At 46.6% G+C, this 17,990-nt stretch overlaps 1 protein-coding gene across 1 annotated transcript in view; it reads right to left on the bottom strand.

Annotated features, from left to right (window-relative positions):
- Nucleotides 1-15,253, bottom strand: part of PID1 (phosphotyrosine interaction domain containing 1) — an 87,877-nt gene extending 72,624 nt beyond the window's left edge. The window contains exon 1 of the mRNA XM_069864771.1: nt 15,154-15,253. Within this exon, the coding sequence (XP_069720872.1) occupies nt 15,154-15,183 (30 nt within the window). The 5' untranslated portion in view covers nt 15,184-15,253. The remainder of the gene's footprint in view (nt 1-15,153) is intronic.
- Nucleotides 15,254-17,990: the final 2,737 nt, after the last annotated feature.

Genomic DNA, 17,990 nt, shown 5'->3' with positions numbered 1-17,990 from the left:
TATTCATTCTAAGGAGCCAAGGGCTATAGCTTAGCATTATCATCTAGAAGTGAAGAATGGTTGTAACAGTCATTCCATTTCTCCCCAGGGACTAAATCATGTACTAGATAAATCACTTATTAATATCAAAGGCTGACATTTTTCAGTTGAGATAATGAGATTCTGGAGGCTCTGGTCATCTGAACCCCATTTGTGCATACTCTTTCACCAATTAAAAATAAGAAAAAACACAAAAGGAAGCAGTCTGACAAACTGATTTGACTTAAACTGAATACTAAGTATTTACAATTCTGCATTAATCCTACCACATATCTGTATCTACATACCAAGAATAAAGAATTATACTAGTAACTACATGGTGTTACAGGTCACCACAGGGTTCACAAGGTATTAATCTAAGCATGCATATTAGAAACTAAAATCATCTTGCTCCTCACTGTAACCCTTCGGCTCCTCAAGTGATGACCCAGCCATTGTCCATCCAGTGCCTCGGCAGCCAGACACACGGCATCCTAGATCTGGCTGCTCTGGGAGAGGAGGAAAAGGCAAAACAACCAAGTGAGGAAAACAAGGCAATGCTCACTCACACAGCATCCTCCCCTCTGCTGACCCTACGGCAGGTCCAAAGGAGAAGGATACATCTCTCCAGCACCAAAAACTGCACAGGAATGGAGATAAATTACAGATCTTAATACAATCCCTGTAAGTGAGTACCCTGAATATTAGGCCCTTCAGTGCTAACTCCCAGGGCAGTTATCTATAACGTAAATGCTGGCAGCAATAATCCTTTCTTTTTTCCCTCTACCTCTCCCATATCCTCTGCTTAAAATAAGTATTTATATTGAGCCACTCAGGGAAAAGCAAAGAAAACAAACAAAAAACAGCAATCAAATACACACAGTGAATCTAAGTTATACAGCTTAAAACTTCAGAACTCCACCTAAGTTCAGTAAATTCAAGTCTGAGAAATAATGCAGCATTGGAGTAGTTGGTTCAGACATTACTAAGAGCTGGCCAGACTCCACATGCTTTCTCTTTGCTTTATTTAACTTACAATTAGTTTGAAAGAGACAAAGATTAGCTAGAAAAACCACATTCTCTTTTGATGTCCAGGTATACAAAGCAGAACGGTATTAAATATTTCCTAGAGCAAAGCGTGAATCTGTAGTCAGGGTGCAGAAAACCTCCATGTGGGATACTCAGCCCCAGCAGTACATCACTATGCAGCACGTAGAGCAGAAACTCCAGCTACAAAGCCCTTTAGCTCTTGGACAGGTCTATCAAGGCAGGCGAGCAACTGGAGGCACCAAGTGCAGAGCAGCCTCAGACTCATGCCTGCCTCTGAACTCTCTTCAAAAGCCTTGTTTGAAGGCTGGACCCGTATAAACCATCGCATACATAAGAATTTTATAAAGCACAAGATTACAGCCCACTTCCTCATGATGAGCCCAACTTTGTGCTCTGCTGGAGATCTGGACTTTACCATTTCTTTACCCTGTTTGTGCCCATACACAGGAAGGATTAGAAGGGCCAAAGAGGGTGACGATGCCAAGTATTGTGACACCCAGGCAAAGCAAGTGAAGTTATTCTGGTGCAGACAACATTACACCCACTCTTCACCAGGATAGCGTCACTGCACAGGAGAGAATCCAGCATACAACATCACTTTGGCATTGCTGGCACTGCAGTCACCTCCTTCCAAGTGGAGAAACTGATCACATTATGGAGGTGATGACATTCTTGAAAGTCATTCCTCTACATCTCCAACAAATGGATGAGATGCGCTGTGTCAATTTTTTCCCACTGCAAAATAATCATCGAGTATCCCAGAGCAGTCCCAACAGCCCTGTTGCCTCCCTGGCCAGCCAATCCCACTGGCATTGCAAAGGGAGCCTTTACCTGCTCCTTCAGCCAGAGAGCCCCAACAAAAGGGGCTAATAAAATAATAAAACTCTATCTTAGATAAAACCATACTGCTGCCTGTTGACACCTACTAACTGGGATGCTACAAAGACTGCAGTTTTTCTGGAAACTGTATTACCCAGCCGTAACCACTCTGCGTTGACAGCTCTGCAGCGCAGTTGCAATGATTAACAGCAACCAACTTCATTAACCAACTCCTCAAATGCTCAACATGACTTTACTATCAGTATGGGAAGTCATGTACACCACTCCAAGGACCAAGTCATTTTAAAGTCAATGTTTCAATCTGATTTAATGCAGATTTATACTAAGTTGTAAGGAGACCAGATTAAAAAAACCTCTGAGAAAGCTGTTTAAAAATAAGAAATCAACACATAGATTTGGGACTAATAGGGAAGAACATGACAGCATTTTCCTGTTGTTCTGGGTATGGATATGAGACTGAGAAAATGTTGGGGACTGTTTTTTATCCCAGGACAAGGCAGACTGCTATCTAATTTCAGGTCTGTAACAATGGCTGCTAGGTAAGAAACACTTAATGTCCCCGAGAAGTGCTGGGGGGGAAAAAGAAAAAGCAGATATTTTAAATCCTTTGAAGAAAATATATTCAGTTTTCATAAGAAAATATGAAAATAAGAGGTCTCAGAAACAAACTGGATTCACAAAAATAAAAGAAATACGGGTTTTAGCTGGAGACCGAAAATATTTGCTGAAGCCACAAAGGTGGGTGGTAGGCTGAACACTGTGCTGGGAGGGGGCTGCGGGCACCATGGGGCCAACAGCCAGTGATGCTCTGAGTCTACTGCCGAGGCAGCCACCACAGCCTCGCACCAATCCATGCTCCTTTTCCCCCTCACAGTAGGAACCATGCGACTGTGAGGCTTATTAACACTTCCAGAAATACTTTATAAAGCATTTTCCTTCCATCCCAAAGCAAGCGGGTGGCGAGCTCACAGCATGACACAGACGTTCCTCTGTCAATACATAGCAGCCTTTATCCAAACAGCATTAGGGCTCAGCCCAAAATGATCTTAATAACACATGCTTTCCAAAGAGAGTCATACAGAAAAATTCAGCTCAGCTCTCTTAGGCATTAAATCTGGTCACACGTATCTACTCTTTTAAAAAAGAAAAAAAAAAAAAAGAAAAAAAAAAGAAAAAAATCAGATAAGAATTGAGCTCTTAAAAACACATGAAGTTTCTTCTCAATCAGAGCAGAAGAAACACAGAAAAACTCCACTGGCATTAGCAATGGCACTTAGATTTATAACAGCATTCTCAAGATCTGAATTTGGACAAAAAAATAAAGACCCACATATAGACAGGGGCAAACCTTATCCCCAAGTGAACAAAATGACATCTCTTTAGACACTAATAGCTTCTGAAATCCTCTAGCTTGATACAATGTTAGCGATTTAAATGCCAAACCACATTCACTTTGTTTATCTTGGAAAGCTCCACATCCACATAAGAACACCCTCGGACCATAACAGAGGAAAGAAAGGTCAGCCTGTTACTTGCGGAATCAGTGCAGTAAACTTCAGAACAAACAAGGTACAGGCGTCTCCCTGGTTGATGCTGCCTGCTACATGTGGTTGTAAGCAGCATGAATAACTTCTGACGCTGAGACATAAAAATCCTAATCAGAATAGACAATACAGAAGTCCTCTGAAAATCACTTAAAATAAATATATATTTCTTGTAACCAACCAGAAGTGAGCCGTTTCAGTGCAAGGGTTGCACACACAGGGCTCCTGAGCATTCATCTCCTTCACTTAGAGACTGTCCGCAGGCTTGCTGGGATGCATGGAAAGGCTGCCTTTCACCCCTACACACATTGCAGCAAGCACGGTATTTCTGATGGAGCTTGTTTCCTATATCAGGCAGCCCCACTCCCCAGTGGACACCTCCAAGGAAATATTCTGAACTCCATCCACGACAACTGTCAAGGAAAACAAAAGCCCAAGTCTTTGCAGTGGGGTAACTCCATGGAAGCATGTTCTGCTACAGGAAAAAAAAAAAAAAAAAAAAAGCTACAGGATTGCAAAGGGGAGGAACAAGGAGTTAGACATAACCTCAAGGCGACAAGAAGGAGAAAGAAACAAACGAATATCACAACACTGGTCTGCAGGAAAAGGCAACAGTAGAACCTATGGCTCCTGCAACCTTTCAAACTGTGCAACTGTTCCTCCTATAGCAACTTTGTATATTAAAGGTAGGAGATTAAAGCTTTGCCCTTTGAAAAAGTAACACGTCCTACACCAAGCTTCAGGCGTTTTAATGAAAACAAGAGCCTCTAAACATCAGATCAAAACAAAACAGTCGCTCACAGACAAATGCTTCCTAACATTCCTTATAAACCACTGAAAAGTTATATTGCCATCTCAAATGGTAAGATAAAAGTTAATGGATTCAAAGGCGTGGAGATAAGACTGCATTCTTAAATCTGAATGATTTAGCGCACATTTATCAAATTGAACCTTCCAGTCTTGTAGAAAGTAACATCTCCTCTGCAGACCTCAGCACTGATGCTCCACCAACAAGAACACAACAGAGTGGGCTCTGCTCCCTCCATCACCTCAACCACATCTCCCAACAGGCGGCTTTGTTGGTGGTTGTGCTGCACAGCCTGAGGGGAGACAGGATCACAAATCTACCCTTCCTGAGAGCACCCCAGCCCATAAGCAGGCAAGGGCAAAGACACGGCCAAGCCCTGTGCCTTGTCCTGTGCTTCAGGCAGTTTAATCATAGAATCATAGAATCACTTGGTTGGAAAAGATTGAGTCCAACCATACCTGCCCACTACTAAACCATATCCCTGAGCACTTCGTCTATCCATCTTTAAAATATGTCCAGGGATGGTGACCCAACCACCTCCTTGGGCAGCCTCTGCAAGTGCCCAAGAACCCTTTTGGTGAAAATATCTTTCCTGGTGTCTAATCTGAACCTGCCCTGCTGCAACCTGAGGCCTCTCATCCTATCACCTGTCACTTGGAAGAAGAGACCAACACCCACCTCACTACAACCTCCTTTCAGGGAGTTGAAGACAGTGATGAGGTCTCCTCTCAGCCTCCTCTTCTCCAAGGCTAAACAACCCCAGTTCCCTCAGCTGCCTCTCATAAGACTTGTTCTCCAGCACCTTCACCAGCTTCATAGCTCTTCTCTGGACATGCTCCTGCACCTCAATACCCTTCTTGTAGTGAGTGGCTCAAAACTGAACACAGGATTCAAGGTGCAGCCTCACCAATGCTGAGTACAGAGGCACAATCACTTCCCTGCTCCTGCTGGCCACTGCTGGGTTCACTCTTTGTTGCCTACCAGAAAAGTGAACCACCTAGCACTCTTCAATAGTGCCGTTCATTTTAGCAGGAGGCACCAAAGCTGTCTTTACTATCAGGATTTTCTCAAACACATGGTACCCAGCTCAATAGGCCCTTTCAGCTAAACTATCGGGAGAGACGATATTTTCAAAATACCCTTCCTTCTGATTCTAATCCAAACAACAGAGCGCAGCTGTGAAAACTGAAGCCTGTGCAGATCTGTGCTGTACAGGCTCCCTCCTAAAAGCACTGGGGCAAGATTCAAGCTTCTTCATTTTCTGATTCAAATTTATGGTCAAAGACAGAAAATTCCTTTGGGGGGCGGGGAAGGGACACCAAAAAACAACACAAAGTGAAAAAAATCATGTCACATTAAAACTGATTTAATACCAATCAACAGTTCTGGAACTGGCAGCACAGAAAACAACACGGATACTATGGGATAAGCAAGCCAGCCACAGAAATATCTCACTTCATCTTCCGCACGATAATGCAAATGCTTCCAAGTTTGAGTTCACCTCTGCCTTAAAATAGCCACATATGAAAAATCTGTTAAGTTGCCTGTTTCTGTACCTGAAGTAATACTTCCTCAGGTCACTCTCCAACAATCCCAAAGAAAGCATCACTCAGCTCATCAGACAACTGGAAATCCCAAGTTGCAAAGCAACACACAGCCAAAATCCTCTCTCCAACCTCTGTATTGCCTTACTCTTGTTAATCTGATGCTTAAACTGAGCATTTTCTGAACGATGACAGAAGTTCACTCCTGCCTTCCGCACACACACAGTGCGGCAAGCCAGGGCAGATGTACACACCATGCCCCAACACCCAGCCTTGCCGTTTGCCCAAGTTCCAAAAAACACTTCTCTGGTCAGAAACTGGGGAAAAAAAATATAAGTTCCAGTTGGAGAAGCTAAAAATGGGCAAAAGGTTTTTTTAAGTAGTCTAAAATTTGATGGCGGGGGGGAAGGAGGAATAAAACCCTGCTTTCAAAATCGGCTGTATCTTTTTCTAACAATTTTGCTGTTTGTCTCTATGCTTTCTAGCTCCAAGTTGTCACCAGGAGAAAGAGCACACTGTGACACTACTTTTCTTGTGGCATTCTTTTCCTCAGCAGAAGGAAATACTAAGAAACTGAGGACAAGATTTCTTAACACTAGAAACCAAGATCAGTATATTAATTTGGACTGGGTCGCTTTAATAAACAACAACAGATTTTTTTGTTGTTGTTTTTCTGGTTTTTCTACCAGAATGACTGGATGCATGTGTAACTCATTCACACACACCAAGAAACTATACCATTTTCAGGTCAGCATCATTTTCATTTGCTCAGATAGCACACATCAATCCTGACAGCAGGAAAGCTCATCCCCAGCTACATGAAATTCATCAAGTAGCTAAGATTCACTCTGGAGAGCCTCCCTCTGCAGCCATTCAGACAGGAAATGCTACATCCACTCATCTCTTCTGTCTCTCAACACCCAGGCTTAAGGAGGGAACGGAGAGGTAGAAACGTGCAGGCTTATATAATGTATTTGATGTTGCTGCCATCATCACAGAGGTCCCATGCCCCTGGTCCACTGCAGACCTCAAACTCCTCCGCCCTGGCTTCCAACCAGCAGCCACTCTCAGGAAGAAGCTCCATAGCATAAAGAAATGTTTGCTTTTAATAAGACTATATAAACTTTCCGGATCCCCAGCAAGTCTGACGGGCAGGATTGCTGCCCTGCTCTACAATCCAATCAGGAAAAAGGTTGACACTGACCCTAGTGGAGCTCAGACCGGATCCCACTGCAAGACCTTCAGAGCAGCTACTCAACCAGTGGGACCAGACTGAACATCACTTCTGCTCTCCAGGCAGTGAAGCAGTGGGTAAGTTTTCAAAAGAGCTCAGTCCACCAGGAAGAATGCTCTCTGAAAAAGCCTAGCCATAAATGGGGGCTTTAAATACTTGGAAACTTACTCCAGCCATTCTGAAAGCATCACACAAAACACATGGAATAACCATCTCTCAAACCCAGAGGGAGCCTGGCACAGGAAGAAAGGGATGGACACAAATCTGAGCTTCAGGACACTTAATTAACTTTCTATCTGCTCTCAGTGTTCTTGGCAGTTCCCATCAAATATATCTGGAGAAAATGTTTTCACATGAGGAACTGCTTGAATATTGTCCAACATGACACAGACCCAACACCACAACAGGGTATGACTGCACTGGTGCCCTGGCATAGAGACCCCAAACCAAACCACTGCACTTGCAGCATAAATCAGTCAGCAATACTCATTATTAGTAACTCAGGTCAGAAATCTGGCTGCTACCATTGCCTGGAAGCACAACAAACCATTAAGCTGTGAGAGGGGAGTGAAAGCCCTAAAAGGCTCCCGACCTGCTCCAGATCTCCCAGTCCCTCCTTTGAAGCCCCTCCTCAGCATGACAGAACAGCAAAAGTCTCAGAGGAAACAAAGGCAAACAACTGGAACAGCAAAATTCTAATATTTCCAAATCAACATTGGAATTATCACCCCTGATAAGCCATTTGTCAGAAAAGCAGTTACTGTTTAAATGTTCCCAATGAAAACATGCTGGAGGGTCTTCAAAAAGACCAACACTTCAGAAGCCACCGTGAACCACTAAAGTAAGGGTTAGTGCAATGAGATCAACTTAATCATTCTGAGGCTGCGTATAACTTTGTTGAAGTGCCATCATTAAAATATCAAATACCAGCAATACACAACTTCTGATTTCTTTCTGAAGATTCTATTCATCACAGACTTTATTTCCACTCCATATTTTCAGTATTTCAGCAAGAAAACCAAACCACGAAAAGCTGTATTGGGTCTTCTCAGGACATAGTTACAATCACCCATATTCAAATGCTTTGAACAAAGAGTTCTGGTGCACTTATTCAGAAATAGCCCAGAAGACAAACGCTACTGTCACCTGTAACTTTTCCAGCTTTTATTTGAAGTGCAAATAAGTTCAATTATACATAAAAGTACTGTGAAGAAAAAAGAAGTGAAAAAAAAAGGCAAGTACTCAAAACTGCTTGAAGGGAGCTTTCAGCTACACATTTACATGTTTATAGGCCAGACTCTCATCTTGCTTGCACGGAGAGCCAAATGGCAAATGAAGCCACCAGCATACTGCTCTGTGTGGGAGGATGCTAGCACAAAGCCTGGGCACCCTAGCCCACTTCCCATTACCCAGCTGAAGGTCTGTATGCTGCAAACACAACCATGCTCGTCAGAAGGGAACGGCAGTGCTCTGGACACAGCACTGCTGACTGTCCTGCTGGCCGCCACCAGGAACAGAGAGAAAATAAGAAGCAGACAGTTAAAATTCTGAACGACTTAGACCGAAGGCTTTAGTTTGCCTTCCTTCAAGGAAATAACTGATTTCTTTTATTATTATTATTTTTCTTGGTCATCAAACAGGCTGTCAGCTTCACAAATAGAAACTAGTAGTACACTATAAACGAACCCTTAAGATCATTTCCCAAGGGGCTCTCCACAAGGCAGTCGCTGAGTTTGATTTTCTTTTGGTCACAGAATGCTTCCCAAATTTTCATTTTTCCAAAGCCATTCATTTTCTACAAAGAATAAATAATGTAGAAAAAAGGAACTGCCCGAGCTAAGTGGTGCCAGATGAGCTTGCTGGAATCACAGAGCTTTGTTTTAAAGATTCCTGACTGCTGTAAAGTCATAGCAGCAAACTAGTGCAAAACCTCTGATGCCTTGAAAGATATCCCGAAGCTATCCAGTGCCAAAACACTGGGCTGTAAGACTTCCCAGACATTTGCATCCACATGACTCAAGCTTAAATTTCAAATACTTTTCACTTTTTCCTTCTGACATAATAGTTAATAAAACCAGAGCTCAGTAGTTGTATCAGTCCTGCTACACATCTTGCAGCACTCTTTGCCTAGACAGCTGTTTGTGTGCTTTACACTTACAACCTGCTTGTGTTTGGTTTAAAGAAAAGTTTTTCCAAATGCTTTTAAAAATTGTAAAACTACTGTTTCAGCTGACTGTACACATGCATCTGAACAGCAGGTATATAATAGAAAAATGAGTTCATTTTGAAAGCACCAACAGCACCTAAAACCACACTACATCTGAACAGATGAAAACACAGTCATAAAGCCACTGCACCCATGATTACCTCAAAGCCATCACACGGGTAATGCTGGCCAGAGCTGACTTATCTTTGGGGTTGAGTTTCAATGTTCCTGGCATGAGAAAGGCATTTGATGTGTATACTAGGTGGTAGTGGATGCAAGCAATAGGCATGCATGTAGCAACAAAGTCTATTATCCCCAAATCTCAAAGTATCAATAGATTTAAAATCACAGAATCAGAATAGTCTGGGTCAGCAGGGAGCTTAAAGCCTATCCAGTTCCACCCTCCCTGCAATGGGCAGGGACACCTCCCATTGGATCAAGCTGCTCAAAGCCCCATCCCACCTGGCCTTGAACACCTCCAGGGGTGGAGTGTTATGGTGCACAGTAACAAATCTCAGCAAAACAAGCTATGTGTTCATGAAGCCTTGGAGGGCAGTGCTTGCAAGCAGGCCAGAAAGTGAGCAACAACACCTCAGTTCTGCTGCTTTTACTTTTTTCACTTCCATCAATACATGCACAGTGTTTTTACTTCTATACCTTAATGATGCAGAGGTAAATTACACCAACGACTCAAAGACTACGGTAAAGTCACCTTACAGAAACATGTTACACCTGGACTTCACAGAGGTTGCACAAGTTACATGATGACAAAATTAAGCTTCTGGGTTCAGAGAATCCAACTTGGCCCAGTAAAGAAGGGCCTGAAGCTTCCTGAGCATCATCACCCACTTCATCACATCTCACCCACCTGCAGCCCTCCCCCACAGTATTTCAGAGCACATTAGAAAAGATATGGAATTGTATTTTACGAAAGAAATAAATTCTAGCAATATGAGAATACACCACAGCTGTCCACTATTAAATCCTCACCCAGAAATGGCCCCAAACTGTGAGTATAGCTAAGAATACAGAATTTCCAGATAAGCAGAGAATGACTGAAGTCCTACTATTAACACTTGGATATCCTTATGAAGCCACTTCACCAAATAGATGTCCAGCCCCAAAGCAGGCAGGCCGCTGGCCGGGCAGGGAGGCAGCGATGGGCAAGGGGATCTCTCTTGCTGCTCTCCATTGGTTTGGGGCAGGTAAAAATCAAGCAACTGATTGACAAGAGACAACTGCGTGCCCAAGAAAAGTGCCCAAACCAGCAGCATTTTCCTACCTGGACCCACAGGCAGGGGCAGCACAAAGGATGGGAGCAGGATTCACAGCACCACCACTGTCTGCTCCCCACTAGCTGACTGCTGCTTGTGAGAGCCCATGGCCATACCACCTGTAGAAGAAAAGTGAGAGCTCCTCCAGAAAAAAGGCTCACAGGGACAGCTCAGCTCAGGGCTTCCCAGCTTTACAGCATGTGGCTAGACAGTGTCAGCATCTCCTGCTCCAGGAGAAAATGTATCTGGATGTGGTGATACCCATCAGCCACATGTGTTAAGGGAAACAGGAAAACTTATAAACAGAGCTTGCAAACAGCATGACCTCAGAAAATATGCATCCACTAAGATTTATTATCTTGAAACAATGTCTGGCCTCAAGCTTCCAGGAAAATTTAGGCTTCAGAGCAAACAGCAAACACCTCACAGGCAGGCACACAACTCCAGGAAGACTCTGTTTTCAAAAGCCACTTCAGAGACATAGCAGGAGCATGAACAAGGCCAGCAGCTCCAAAGTCCCACCTGCATCTCCAAGTACTCCCAACCTCATGAACCAGGCATAAAGAGTACATTTGGAAATAATTTTAAAGATTCCAGAATATTTTTGTCATTGTTTCAACCAATGCTACTGCCACAAACGCTGAGTCAAGAATCGGAGCACGCTGCTTGTAATCATCGATAAGCTCTGCTGCAAACACAACAACAAAAACCATACCCAGAAGGTTCAGCAAGCGCCAGGCTGGAGCCCTGGCCTATCCAGCAGTGAGAACAACCCTTAAATACCTGAAGCAGCCGCAGATCACTGCTCCAGCAGAGGAGACTGGGAGGCACTCACATGCTTGGTACATTCACCCACATTTCACTGAACACAAACCAGGAACACTGCCATAGAAATAAGAGGGGAAAGAGTCTTCAAAAAAGATGCAGTCCTAGATCATCTCTCTACATTAAGCATAAATAATGCTAATGTCCGTATTACTTGCAAAATCTCAATAATCTTAAGTACTGCACCAGGGACTCGCTGATCCCTATGGTAGATTCCTGCAACATGCTGGTTCTGCCATTTCCCACGTAAATACTGTCCCATTAACTATGGGGAAAATACAACTAACTGTGACACCACTATAGGTGAATGAATCACAAAAGGGGAAAGGAAAGGAACAGTAGAAGAAAAAGCAGGTCTCACTGTATTGTATTTTCAAGGAAATTCCAGCAACCTGGATATTTACATTTTTCTAGCTTATTCCCCTAATCCATTGAATTCAATTCAGTATATCTTACAGAAACAGCAAGCCTTCTACATTAAGCATCAGGACAAGAGGAAAAGACTCCATCAGAGAGAAGTGGAGAACCCAGCTTATTCCTACAAAGCCAGAAACCAATGCCCCCAAAAGGGGGTAGCATTTCAGCAGCAAGCAGGGAGATGTCCAGCTCATGCCCCTGCTCATTACATTTTTGTAACCCAGCTGCTGCTGACACTTCATCCCTATTGCGTATGCGTGAGCTCTGCTGCTGACCTCACTACTGGAATTGTACCCGTCTGGTCAACGCCAAAAATTTCAGCACAAACTGTGAAACGACAGGGCTGACCACATTTGGAACAAAAGCAGCTTTTACATGAACAGCCACAGACCAGGAACACGCAGCTTTGTTATACACTGCGTAAAACTGGAAAAGGAGACCTGCAAGTCATCAATGACCATGTCAGAACAAGACAGAAGACTTCACACCAAAACACTTGCTCGTGTTTCAGTTAAACATGGGCACCTCCCCTTGGCAATGAGGGCAGGACTGACCCACACCAACAGGCAGTCGCTCCAAAGTAGTTTCATGCTTTCCCTGACTGAACTAGGCCAAAAGAAATATTCTGAAAGATGAGAATATTTTCATTGCCGTTTTACTTAGGATGGAGCTGCAGTTCACTGTGGCTGGACATTAACACAAGATGCATCTGGGACAAAGTTACACCACATCCAACTCACACTTGAAACCATCAAGAAAGCTGTGCCAACCCCACACTCTCTGCACCCACACACGAGCTCAAAGGAGGACCTATAGAAGACAGGGCTGGACCTGCCATTATATATCCCCCAAATAGCCTACAGTGGAGACTTGGCATAACGCGTAACTGCAGAACACGTGAACAGAGAACACAAGATATAATCTGCTCTACCCAGTGACCAAATAACCCCCTGCTACAACCAAAATCCCATGGCCAGCACCCTCCCAACACATTTGCCAGACAAGATGAGCACTCATAATGGCAGTGACAAGCACTGGGCTCCCTTCAACACCCTAATGGCACCAAGGTTTGTTTCACAGCAGCTGGGTGCCAGGAGGGAGGGAGCCCGAGACAAAGAAAGACTTGGGACATCTGAAACTGAATTAAAATGTTAGGAGGTGGAGAAGAAGGGGAAACCCATGCATTTCTCGCCTTGCACAAACTCTCCTTGGGGGTGCAGGAGGGGAAGCAGAACTGCCAGCAGCTCCAGCCAGGCTGGTAATGCACAACACTTAGTTTTTGGAGACAGAAGGAGAGATCAGGTTACTTGAAATGACCGTGTTTCAAAGCTGCTTTGGAGGAAAAAAAATTGAGAGGAATTGGGGATATTAGATAGCCTATAGGCCATGCAACTCTGGGTTGTGTGTATACGGATTATACCAGCTTTCAATTACAGGATCACATCCTACTTACTTCCAGCATCCGTCCACTCCCCACATTCATTTTGCCACTGTTCACTGTGCTGTTACTTAACCTCTTGTGCAAGCACAGAAGCATTATGGACTTCTTGTGCCTTTTCCAAGGCTTCCTCCTTCTCATTTTCAGGACCTGGTACAAGTCCAAAGCACTCTTTAATTCTGCAATTTTGAATCCCTCTGACTTTTTAGAGCACCTATAGCTCTTCATACACTTCCCAAGCAACTCCCATTGGCAAGAACCGCATTCATAGGCACTCAGCATTTTGGGAGGCTTAGGATGCCTGGATCCTCTAGCTAGAGGCAACCAACAGTAGGCTGCACAAAGTCAGTGGCTGCTGCTGAGAATGTTGGCGCTCATGCCTCCTCTCTAGCAACAGGAAAAAGCAGAGGCTCCTTGCACTACAGGCCCGTGTTGTGCTGCAAAGGGTAAGCGAGAGGCCCAGAGAACATGCCCTCTTGCAGGCACATCTGGTTCCCCACAGTACCTGGGCTTTCCCGACGGCAAGAACTCTACCCCGACACGGGGCAGCTAAGTAAGGTTATGCTCGCAAGCTTACTCTGCAAAACACAGGCACTTAGTTCTCTTTAGCCTTGCACGCTCTGGTAGGCAGTATCAAATATTTGTGATATTCATATCTTGATATTTTTAACGCCTCTCAATTCCAGAAAGGGGGCACACAGCCAATCTTACAATCTAGACCAGCACACCACTATTAACCTCAGCCTTTCCCCTTCTTTTTCCCTTCTCCTTTGCCCCTAACTGCTGGGCACAGCCTCCTCTCAGGTCTCCCATGGCAGCAGCACCCCCGAGGGGATCCCAGCCCCCCAGAGCAGAGGTGATACAGGTAACCCCGGCCCAAGATCACCAGCTCCTTAAACAGGTGCTCTTGCTGTTTGTGTTTGGTACAGAGATGTTTCTGGCTAAAAGAGAAAAATAAATAAATAATAACTGACTCACATCGTTTTTACCCTGGAACACATAAAGTACAGATACAGCACATCGTTCCTATTCATTAAAATAAAGTTTCTCACTGTAGAGAAAGGTATTTCTTTTTAAGAACTGGCATAATTCCCATTACTGGCTGGCGTGGATTAAAATTCACAGATTTGCTCAGCTTGGCTTTCTGATCAACTCAATCAAACCTCTGCATTTTCTGCTTGACAGTATCAAAACAAATTCTCAATTTGAAACAGAAAAACAGCAACAACCTTTTCTCGTCACCACCTCCACACCACCGATTCTTACTTAAGATGCCCACTGCTCTCACCAGACACTTGCTCTGGAAACTATAGGGAGGCAACACAGAGGAACTACAAAGTGAGTTTTATTTCATCTCGCCCGACTCAGATTCCCCCCCGAATACGAAATATGCATAAAAGCTACATTAAAAAAGAGAGCGCCCAGGGTAGCAGAGCCCGGCCGGGTGTGTGAGGGCAGCGTGGGGAGACCCAAGTTCTCCCGAGCCCCCCGGACCGGTGGATTTGGGGGCGGCAAAGGGCTCCCGCGGGTTTCTGTGTCCCCTGTGTCCCGCGGGGGGACCCACCCCGCACCCCCGCACCGCAGGGCCGGCTGGGGGGGGGGGGGGGCGGGGGGCGGCGCGGGGAGAAACCGGAGTAAACCCCGCGGGGCCGGAGGGGCCGCAGCCGCCCCCCAGCACAAAATCCCCGCCGGGAGCGCCGGGCAGCGGGGAGACGGAATGATCCCGGGGGACGGAGAGAAGCCAGGATGCTCCGGGGGTGAGGGGGACGGAGAGGACCCGGGATGCCCGGACTCGGGGGGTGGACACGGCGGGGACCCGGGACGCTGGGACCCGGGGTCGGGGGGGGTTGCAGCGGTCCCTCCTCCTCACCCCGCGCGGGGGCAGAGGTTGCCCCAGAGCGGCGGTGGGGCGGCGACGCTCCGCAGCCCCCGCTGCCCTCCTCGCCCCTGCCTACCTGCAGCCGCTCGGTGGCCGGCTGCCACATGGTGCGGCGGGAGGCGCTGCCGAGCGGGCCGGGATCGCGGCGCTCTGAGGGAGCTGCCCTCGGCCCCGCCCCGCCCCGCCCCCGCCCGCCTCACGGGGCGCCCAGAGCGGGGGGGGCTCCCCTCGCCTGCCCTGTGCGGTCCCGGCCGGGAACGGGAAGGTGCCGGGGGGGTTAGCGTAGACACTAGGAAAGGTGCTTCCCCCAGAGGGTGGTGGAGCGCTGCTCCCCGGGGCTGCAGTCACGGCGCCAGCCTGACCCTGTCCCAGAAGCGTTTGGACATCACACCTTGGGGTGTCCCGAGCAGGGCCAGGAGTGTGACTCCATGATCCCACCCGGAGACCTGTGTCCAGTTCTACAATCCCCAACATAAGAAGGATATGGAACTGTTGGAACGCGTCCAGACGAGGCTCTGAAGATGCGCAGAGGGCTGGAGCACCTCTGCTGTGAGGAGACTTGAGAGAGTTGGGGTTGTTCAGCCGAGCTGGGGTTGTTCAGCCGAGTTGGGGTTGTTCAGCCTGCAGAAGTCTCCAGGGAGACCTCAGAACAGCCTCCCAGTACCGAGAGGCTATAAGAAAGCTGGGGAGGGGCTTTTCACAAGGGCCTGTGGTGACAGGACACGGGGGAATGGCTTTAAATTGGAAGGGGGAAGATTTAGATTAGACATTACGAAGAAATTCTTTATGATGAGGTAGGGAGGCCCTGGCCCAGATTGCCTAGGGAAGTTGTGGCTGCTCCATCCCTGGAGGTGTTCAAGGCCAGGTTGGATGGGGCTTGGAGCAGCCTGGTCCAGCGGGAGGTGTCCCTGTCCATGACACGGGGTGGAACTGGATGGGCTTTGGGAACCCTTCCAACCCAAACCATTCTATGATTCTTTGATCCTCCTCAGAGGAAGCCAACATCACAGCAGCTGCAACTTTTTCCTCTTCTTTAAAAGGTTTTTGCTACTTCCAAGTCAGCCCTTGCCTGTAAGGGCATGAGCTGCTGGCATGGAAGGAGCATGGAGCACACAGAGCCAGCAGCTAGGGTCAGGATCCCTCCTGTCCTGTCAGCCCTGAGGTGACAGAGGGGCCCACAGCATGCCAGCATCAAGTTCCTGGTCAACAATTTCATAGCACCAGCATCAACAGCTCCAGCAAGACAAGAAAAGGCTTTGTGATCTGCCTGTTCTTGCTTTGGGGCAATAAAATACCCTGTGGCACATCTCAACTGCCTTTCCCCACAAACAAGCTGAAGCTCTGGTGCTTCATTTGGGTTCAGGCAGAGGAGTGGGGTCACAGCGCTGTGGGGAGCTGCCCCAGCCTTGCCAAAGCCACACTCACCCTCACCTCCAAGGCCAGCCCAGGACCCTACTGCACTTCTGGCTCCTCCTGCCTCCTTCAGCCCTGCACAACGCCTGAGTGACAGAAATATGACCATTTCCACCTTCTAAGCCTTACAGCTGTACCCACAGCATGCACCCACCTCCTGTGCCCCAGACCTGCTCGGATACACCCAGTCCACAGCTCACATGAGCTGCACCATGGCAGCAGCACCACTCACAGCTCCAGCCGCCAGATGGGTGTATAAGGAAAATTGTTGTGATTAAATTAAAATAACAAATGAATCGCAACATACATGTCACCCTCACAATTATCTGACTTGATGTTGCCATCTCTTTAGACGGATCCACACCATGACGTGTGTCACGGGAGGGGTTGATGCTGTTACTGGCCCCAAACAAGTTGTATGCTAACAATGTCTTACGCTGCCATGGGATATCCCTTTACACAGTGAAAGGCAAAAAAACCCCAAAAAAACCAAAAAGAAACCCCATACTTGAGCCCATTTTTTGGTATTCAGGAGATTAATGGAAAAAACTAAAGTAAATTAATTTGGTGCTTTGGATGCATTTTGAGACATGGCAGAGCTGCATCCTGGTCACCACTGACAGTGGAGGGAGCAGTGCTGGGTGCAGCCACCAACACTGAGGGAAGCGGTGGAGGCAGAAGGGTGGGGGCTTTCCCATGGCTCTGCCTCAACATTCCCAAGGACACAGGCACGCTCTCCTTCTGTTTTGTGCAGGGACAAGCAGGCATTGCTCTTCCCCATGGAGATCAGAAATGCCACAGAAAAGGGAAAGTCTCTGTAGGCTCCTGAACTGCACCAAAGACCATTTTTTTTCACGTATCAAAGGTGCCTTCAGCCCTTGTGCTGACCCAAGGCCACCCAGCCAGTGCCTCACACTTGGGTGCTGGGAGCATTTGGTAAAAATCCAAAAGAGTGTCTATCGTGCTTGTCCTGAGCACTAACCTCCATGTCCCACAGCCTGCAAGCAAGGCTCCCAAACCCACTGCAGCAGGGCAAGGCCTGGGGGCAAGCATGAAATCATTTCAGTGTAAGTGCTTTAAATAACAAATCAAACCACTATTTAAGGTCAACTACCCAAAAGCCAGGGCTTGTGATGGCATCAGGTTTGCCTGCAAAGAAGCGCTGTCCCTTCAAGGGCCACATGGCTGGTGTGGTGGTCTCAGGGAACATGTCCCTGAGACATTGCAGGCTCTGGGCAAGGCTGCAGCTGGTCACAGTGAGACCTCAGTAAGTGTGAACTTTTAAATTGTTTCTGAAAACACTTCACCAGTACATCCCTTAGAAGTGAAGGTCTAATTAAAGCAATTCAAGTCTTGCAGCTTCATTTATTGATGCATCACTGTCCTCCCTACTTGAGGGGGAGCACTAACCTTGCACCAGCTCCTGACTGAGACGCCCACCAGATATTTCCCCTTCCCACTCACCTAGCAAGTAGTGTCTCCCACTCCTCTTGTTTCTTC

The sequence above is a fragment of the Phaenicophaeus curvirostris genome, chromosome 10, assembly GCF_032191515.1.
Source record: "Phaenicophaeus curvirostris isolate KB17595 chromosome 10, BPBGC_Pcur_1.0, whole genome shotgun sequence".
NCBI classification, from domain to species: domain Eukaryota; kingdom Metazoa; phylum Chordata; class Aves; order Cuculiformes; family Cuculidae; genus Phaenicophaeus; species Phaenicophaeus curvirostris.
Note: the sequence above shows the minus strand (reverse complement) of the source record. Positions and strands in the feature narration are given on the sequence as shown.